Source organism: Electrona antarctica (assembly GCF_951216825.1).
Source record: "Electrona antarctica genome assembly, chromosome: 11".
Lineage (NCBI taxonomy): Eukaryota > Metazoa > Chordata > Actinopteri > Myctophiformes > Myctophidae > Electrona > Electrona antarctica.
Window position 1 is genome coordinate 50,171,664 of NC_136792.1, and position 8,791 is coordinate 50,180,454.

The 8,791-nt window shown below is 45.5% G+C and overlaps 1 protein-coding gene across 1 annotated transcript in view; it reads left to right on the top strand.

The window, feature by feature from the left end:
* Positions 1 to 226: 226 nt before the first annotated feature.
* Positions 227 to 8,791, top strand: part of pde2a (phosphodiesterase 2A) — a gene marked incomplete at its 5' end in the record, with an annotated part of 80,710 nt that continues 72,145 nt past the window's right edge. Inside the window, 3 exons of the mRNA XM_079513900.1 lie at positions 227 to 236; positions 4,347 to 4,483; positions 4,812 to 4,900. Coding sequence (XP_079370026.1) covers positions 227 to 236; positions 4,347 to 4,483; positions 4,812 to 4,900 — 236 coding nt within the window. The remainder of the gene's footprint in view (positions 237 to 4,346; positions 4,484 to 4,811; positions 4,901 to 8,791) is intronic.

Here is an 8,791-nt window from a genome sequence, read left to right on the forward strand (position 1 = left end):
TATATCTGGCCATTTGAAAATAGTCGATCTACAAGCTCTCTAGCTCTCCACCTAAGCTGGCTCCTTTCCATGCAGGCGAAGAAGCAGCGACTCTACCCCGAGTCTCTCTCGCATGTACTGAACTTCTCACCCTATCTCTAATCGAGATGCCAGCCACCTGTCGGAGAAAACTCATTTCGGTAGCTTGTATTCGCGACCATATTCTTTCGGTCATGACCCACACTGCATGACCATAGGTGAGAGGAGGAAGGAAGATTGTTCGGTAGACAGAGAGCTTTGCCTTCTGGCTCAGCTCTCTTTTTGTCAGTGCGGTACAGCGACTGCAATACCGCCCCTGCCACGATAATGCCAGTAATTTCTCCACCACTGACTGCATGTGATGAGGCTGATGATGTTTTCAAACAGCTGGCTCTATAAATTTAATTGACAGAACCCATGCCATTCCATAACTCCAGATGGGATAAGACTGCTGCTTTGTCCCGTCTCCAATGACAATATGCTAACGAGAAATGAGTACGTGAAATATATTCTGAGCAGCGTTGTGTGTTGTCAACCGCTACGTACGCTTTATTTTCGTGGACAAACGGCTTCTCTCTCTCTCTCTCTCTCTCTCTCTCTCTCTCTCTCTCTCTCTCTCTCTCTCTCTCTCTCTCCAAAAGTCACTAAGTACATGTACTCAAGTAGCCTGGAACTCACCTATGCTTTTTATGGCATAGGCAGCTCCCGGCAGGATCCGCCGGGAGAAACTATGCACAGCTGCTAGACATGAGACTAATTGATTAGAGCGACAGAGAGAGAGAGGAGCGTGTGTGTATATGTGTGCGTGTGTGTGTGTGTGTCAATTTAACAAAGGTGCAGACGATCAGAAATCAGCAGAGAGTGAGAGATGTTTGCGCTACACTATGCCGAATTGAAGTGGACTTTTTTTTCTCCCTGGAAATAAAAATGTCTGGGTTTCCGAGGCTAGTACTCAAGTGACTGTATACTTAAAGGAACTACAACATGCATTTTAAAACTAATGTTAATATTTATATATGTCCCTCAAAACATATTTCTAGTGGTTCAGTTTTCTTGTGACCACCGTGCTCTGACTTATGGTGCGTTACCTGTTCAAATCATATACTGGAGACAGAGGTAATGGTTCGCACACACCAAGACCGCATTTTAGTTTTTATTCTTGCATAATGTATCGAAGACAAACGTTTCGGGCTATCCAGCCTTCATCAGTGGTCACACTGATAAAGGCTGGATAGCCGAAATGTTCGATCGCTAGATAAACATTTCGGCCACTCGGTGGCGCGCTATGAGCTTGTAGATCTGCTATTTTTCAATAGCTAAAGCATAACATAATGCTAACACCAAAAGGGGTTCCCGCCCAAAATGGGTTAACTTACATTTTTAAGTTTTATTTTAGTTAGTTTAGTTTAGTTAAAATTTCAAAACTTTTACTTCTACTCCACTAACGTCCCAGAGGAAAATATTGTACTATTGAACCACTGCAATTATTTGAAAGCTTTAGTTACTAGTTACTAGTTACTTTGTGGATTTAGATTATTGTTACAAAAATAACATGCATCAATAATAATAATAATAATACATTTTATTTATAACGCACTTTACATTTGAAGCAAATCTCAAAGTGCTACAACAAGAGAAGAAGAATAAAATAAAATAATGCATGAGTATATAAAAGGACTAAAATAAGGACAATTCATGAATTTCGTGGTATACTGCTAAAAGGTTTATAAGCACACCGGGCATCTAACGGTCCAAATGGCCAAATGCCTTGTTAACCCATTGATGCCTGATGCAACGTATACGTTGTTCTACCTTTGATGCCGGCGCGCTCTCTTGTGATCTGTGTCTCATCAGCTATTGCTATACATGTAGCAACATAACAATTAAAAAAATAATAAATCAGAATTTGAAGGTTTTTAGAAACCTTAGGTCAGGCCCTAGAAGCAGGCGCGTAACTACCGTGACGCAGACAACGCGACTGCGTGGGGGCCCAGAGGCAAGGGGGGCACACGGCCGCCCACCCGCGCCGTCTGTAAAATGAAATTATAATACAGAGATACAATGACAGTTTGGCGGAGCCTGCATGGTGGTGGCTGCTGCTATAGCACACACAGCCCCACACCATACCATAATATGCATAGGCAACATGTGCCCCACCTCCCCCAACAGCTCTCCTGTCTAGAGTGTAGCGTCGGTCCCAGGCTGTAGGCTAATAACGTGAAGGAAGTCAGTAGTGTCTGTGGCGCACCGCGAGTGTGCATGCAGTGGGCTTTCCCAGTCTCGAGTCCCGACAGCCAGGTACGTGCCCAAATCACAACTACAATAATTGTACAGTGCCCCGCTGTTTATAAACCAACACGCAGTTTGGGGCTGCTCTGTTCACAATTGCGACAGGTACCGTACAGTGCCCCGTTGCGCTTATTTTTATAAGCCAAAACAGTCAGTCTGTATGTGATATTTTTTATAAGCCAAAACAGTCAGTCTGTAATCTGTATGTGATATTTCGATCGCGCGGGGGGGGGGGGGGGGGGGGGGGGGGGGGGCTGTCGGGGGCACTCGCTGATCAGCCTGCGTCAGGGCCCAGTGACATCTAGTTACGCCCCTGCCTAGAAGGCGTTCCCAGATTCGGCCTCAGGCATCAATGGGTTAAAAAGAAAAGTCTTAAGTCCCCTTTTAAAAGCGTCCACGGATTGTGGTGCTCTCAGTTGGTCGGGGAGGGCATTCCACAGCCTAGGAGCAGCTGAACAGAAGGCCCGGTCCCCCATGGTGCGGAGTTTTGTTTTGGTGGTTTTGAGTGTGTTTGAATTTCCAGAGCGGAGGGAGTGGGTGGAGGCTGGGGGTTCAATCAGTTCCTTCAGATATGAAGGGGCGTCACCCACTTCAGCGCCTTAATATGCATTTGGGCCATTTGAAAAATAGCCAATCTACAAGACATGACAGCCAGCAGCTGTTGAGTTGAGTGCAGGTTCACGTGGAGGTGTCTGGAGGTGTTTGTTGAGCATTTAACCCATTTAGATCTGAGGCCGATTCTACAAAATGTCTTCTAAATCATGTTTCTATGTCCGTCTCAAACTATTTCATGTCAAGGACCCCCAGAATTATCTGTATTTGGCCGCCGACCCCCATCTGAAAATATCGTGTTCCAGGGACCCCCCCCCCCAGTATTCAATATTTGAGTTAAAAACATAATAATAATAATAATAATAAATGTTAAAAACATAAAAATAATAATAAATAATATATATTCAAAGATTTGCGCCACATTTTCAGATCTACAAGCTTGAAGATCTGCTATGTTTCCATAGATAAATTATAACATAATGCTTCAAACACCAAAAGGGGTTCCCGTTCAGAATGGAATAAATTAATTCAGGCACACAGAGAGGGCACCTCTGTCAAGCACTTAATTTCCTGAAAGGTGTAGTGCCTCAAATGAACACACTCACTGCCACGCGTTAATTAATTTGTTGTCCGTGTCAGCAGCGCCACCTACAGGTCTGTGTCAGCACTGCAGAACCACGGAACATACCAGTCGACTGACCAAACTCCTACTTTTACTTTTACTTTATTTGTTTATTTATGCATATATAAATGCAATGTAAATACACCGGATTTAGCAAAAATGCTAATTATCATTCGCAGTCCCCACATAAAGAACATAAAACAAAAACAAGCAAACAATGTACCTTACATTAATACATTTTATTTATAAGGCGCCTTTCAGGGCACTCGAGGTCGTCGTACAGGTTAAAAACAGTTGATACAAAAACACAGTTAAAAGCAAAACAAAACTAGGGCACAGCTTGCAGCAGAGGTCAGCCATATGCCTTTTTTTTGTGGTGAGTTTGGAATATGGTGATAGAGTCCATGTTTCTGATGTCAGGGGGGAGGGAGTTCCAGAGGTGAGGGGCAGAGCGGCTGAAGGCTCTTGACCCCATGGTGGAGAGAGACGGGCTGGGAGGACTTTCAGGGTGATGGAGGAGGATGACCTAAAAAGCGCATCTAGTGCATCTACATAATTTTAGCAGCGTTTTTTAAGGGCGATATGGATTTATAGCACTTTATTAAGTGCAGTATTGCTGCAGTATTGCTTTCAAATAATACAGGATTCAAGTAATACAGGATACGCTGTCAAAGTGCACTAGAAGACCATTGGAACTGCACCTTTCATCATGTGTTTTACCCAGGATGCTTTGCTGTGACCTTTGACCTTTCATCGTGTTTTTCTACCCAGGATGCTTTGCTGTGACCTTTGACCTTTCATCGTGTTTTTCTACCCAGGATGCTTTGCTGTGACCTTTGACCTTTCATCGTGTTTTTCTACCCAGGATGCTTTGCTGTGACCTTTGACCTTTCATCGTGTTTTTCTACCCAGGATGCTTTGCTGCGGCTGGCGGCGGTGGTGGACGTCGGTTCCCTCCGAGATGCTCTCCGAGACAGCATACAGGAGCTGCTGCCGAGCACGGTACGTGCACGCACGCACACACGCACACACACACACACACACACACACACACACACACACAGCATACAGGAGCTGCTACCCAGCACGGTATGTGCACGCACACGCACACGCACATGCGCGCGCGGGCACACACACACACACACACACACACACACACACACACACACACACACACACAGAGCTGTTAAACTCAGCTGAACTCGTTAGTGGTAGATTTCAGTGTAATCAAAAGCGGAATCCAAGGCCAGGTCTCATCGGGACGAGACTCAATTACCCGTCTGTGAAATGATATCCTGTTCATTTATAATACACACTTTCACTTTCACAGGAGTGCACGTGTGTATACACCCTGGACGGAGACTCGAGGCTGTCGTGTGACGACCCACCGCACGAACTGCCACAGGACGGCAAGATCAGGTACTGTGCGTGTGCGTGTGTGTGTGTGTGTGTGTGTGTGTGTGTGTGTGTGTGTGTGTGTGTGTGTTTGTGTGTGTGTGTGTGTGTGTGCGCGCGCGTGCTCGTGATTGCACTCCAACTGCATGTTAAATGGCAGATGACCCCCCCACACACACACACACACACACACACACACACACACACAGACACACACACACACACACACACACACACACACACACACACACACACACACACACACAGCCCTGCATTATTCATCAAGGAACATGTGGGACCTTTCTGATCAGCACCATGATTAGTCCAGCAGTCTTGTGTCTAGTGGGAGATTCGCTCCCAGCCCCGAAAACATTGTTTTCAGAGCGTTGTGTGCGTTGTGCGTTTTTTTTTTTTTTTTTTTTTTTAGATTCAGCAACAAATTTCTGGCCGTCTGAACGGTCCCCCCTCGCCTGGCCTGCGCACGAGGCCAAGACGGGACCGGCCAAGCCTGGGATGCGGAATAGTTTCTTTCCCCCTCAGGCAATCAGACTCTTGAAAGTGCAGTCTCTATAGTAGATATATACTGGGACATTAATTAACTTGGGGAGGTATGGATTATGCAAAAGAAAATTGATGACATGAACTCTATATTCAGTTTCTCATACTGTTTTCTTTTCTTTTTTATCTGGCTATGCTTTTTTATGATATGAACTCCTGTAGTTTTTAGGTTAATTTAATTCAGAGTATTGTTTTGCACTTGATATTTTCCATTCTTGTATGAGTCTATGCTGCCTTTTGAATAGGAGAAACACAATTCGTTTTTTTTTCTAAGGCTGCTTGCAGTTGGAAAAACAAAGACAGATAAATCAATCTTGAATGTTGATTTCTTGGATATGCCGAGCTTATAAGTACGGTGTACATATTCGGTATTACGAATACATCCTCTTTTTTTTGCTCGTATTTTTCTGTCCGTCTAAGCAAAGCAAAGCAAAGTTATTTGTTTACCCAGGGTGAATGGACTAAGCTCGAGATGCTTGTTTACAGCCAGACCCTGCTCATAGAACATTTCCTTGCTCAAGGGCACTTCAGCGGTGGTAATTTTAACGTGCCGGTCCGGGGATTCGAACTGGCGACCTTCCGGTAACAAGACCGTTCGGCCACCGCTGCCCTCTCTCTCTTTTCTTCTCTACCTTGTCTGATGGAAACCGAACAAAAACAATAACATATTTTTAAGTACCTGTGCACAAGATGTAACAATGGAGGATATGCGCAATCATAAAGTGAGTGGCATAGTGAATTTAACGTTGTTTAATGTCATTTAATGCAATCGGATAGGACTTTTCTGTGTGGATGTATACTCAGCTCAGTGGCCTTGTGGTTAGAGTGTCCGCCCTGAAACTGGGAGGTCGGGGGTTCGATCCCCGGCCGGGTCATACCAAAGACTGTAAAAATGGGACCAAGAGATGGGTCAAATGCGGAGAACAAATTTCACTGCGGTAACGTGTGTGACAAAAATCGTATGACTATGTATGGGCTGTCAAGACCAGACAGTAGTTTACTTTGCCACTCAGCAAGCGTTCCCGCATAACTTGAGATGAGATGAGATATACTTTATTAATCCCCGAAGGGAAATTTAAGCGCTGATGATGATGTCACACACATACCCTCTACTCATCCATTCATGAGTTGTCCTGACTGAACTTTAAATGACAGTAATCGTAATTGTATTTGTCTTTGGCTTAACTGGCAACTGCTGATAATAAAAAAAACCTCATTGACACAAGGAATTAACAGTCACACTTCTGTGGATTACAATGAAATTGTAATGACAACCGCATTCTCAATCACTTAATTCATGCATCGCAAGCTGCATCATACGCTCTAGCCTTTGATTGCCTTTGAAATTAAATCATATTTAATAGCGAATGGCACCACACAGCTCTTGAATAGACAATGATCATTGTCAAGTGTTCATATTGTGTTTATTTATATTTCATATAAAACATTATATTTCATATATAAACACAATCGAGTGTTTAATTACATTTATATTATGAGTGGTGGTATCGCCCTTATCCTGCCCTGCATGCATTATGTGGTGTTTTCCGCTGGACACGACGGAGATAGATATTTTTTTTTAACTAATTTTTATCCCACGATTTTGTAACCCATTTTTCACCCCTGTGTCAATTATCTAATGTGATCCTGGGCTCTACACACCCTCCGCCAACCTAGTCCCCACGTGGGGAGAGCAACGGACTTCAACTCATGCTTCCTTCATGCCTGAGTGTCCAAGTTGCTCCTTTACACCTGACAGGGGGGGGGGTTCCCTGGTTGGACGTAGCGCGTGGAAGGAACACGTTATTCCAACCAGTTCCTTTGGAGGATAGAATTAGAACTTTACCCGTAGAATCTACGGTAGGTGCTCATACACATGGAGATCTTCGTCAAGCCCCTCTACGGCAAGACATTGACCCTGAAGGTTGAGCCCAGTGACACCACTGAGCATGTCGAGACCATGGAAGGCATTTCCCCTCGCACTCGCGGGATGAGGCTGATCTGTTCCACGACTGATAGACAATCACGAGACGGGCGCACCCTCGCTGAACATCCAGGAAGGGTCCACCCTCCAGCTTGAGCTGCGCCATTTGAGCTGCTCGAGCTCATGCCCGTGCCCTGGCACAACACGGTTCACGGAGATCCACGTCAAGGCCCCCAACGGTAAGATAACCACCCTGAGGGTCGAGCCCTGCAGTGACACCGCCGAGCATGTCAAGGCCAAAAAGGTCCAAGACACGGAAGGCATTGCCCCCGACCAGACCAGCAGAGGCTGGTTTATGCTGGGAGACAATTGGAAGATGGCCGGCCGCACCCTCTCGGACTACAACATCCAGACATATTCCATCCTCCACCTTTTGCTGTGTGTGTAGAGCTGCCCATCTTTGCCCCCCCTGGCACGGCGCAGCACAAAAGCCTCTCTGTCCAGGCTCTGGACAGAGAGGGCCACAAAGTGCCCCTCACTTCACGCAGGTGTGATTTTTTCTTTTAACCCATTTTGGGCGGGAACCCCTTTTGGTGTTAGCATTATGTTATGCTTTAGCTATTGAAAAATAGCAGATCTACAAGCTCATAGCGCGCCACCGAGTGGCGCGCTACGAGCTTGTAGGTCTGCTATTTTTGAAAAATCGAAGAACGACTGACATAGAAACATAGCTTTTTCAGAAAACATTTTCAAACAGACATTTTTAGAATCTGATCTCAGGTCAAAATGGGTTAATTCTCCAGCACCTTGCTTCAACACGATCCATGCAGCCCCTATACTGCTTGCAGAGAAGCTTGTGCTGATGGGGGTGGTCTGGTGGCATGGAGATCACTGACTACCTCTCAGGCAGACCGCAGTATGTGAGACTGCAGTTGTTGTCGCTCTCTTTTTTGGAGTACGTATACTTTCTCACTGCTACGCCTCATTGTCTGACCTTCCCACGTCCTTCTGACGCACAGCGTGTTAGTCTCTCTCTCTCTCTCTCTCTCTCTCTCTCTCTCTCTCTCTCTCTCTCTATGATCGCTCACGTATATATATGTAGACGAATACACGAAGGGGTGCCCTATAGCTCTCCTGGGAGCAGCCATCGCTGAGGTGTATACCATTATATTAAGCACAGCTTGACACCTCAGTGTAGATGGCCTAGTACAGATCAAGGCTCAGTGGGTTTGTCTGCATACCCCATTTTGTCTTGTTTGTTCCTCCCTCGGGGGGGGGGGGGTCTGAAGACAATCTTTTTTATCTTTCCACCCGTCTCAAATCATCACCTCCTCCGCCCGTACTGAGACATCGAAGGTGGATTGGGCATTGCACAGTTGCTGAAATGACTCTGTATCTAGTCTCTCTGTTTCCACCCCCTCTCAATTCAATTC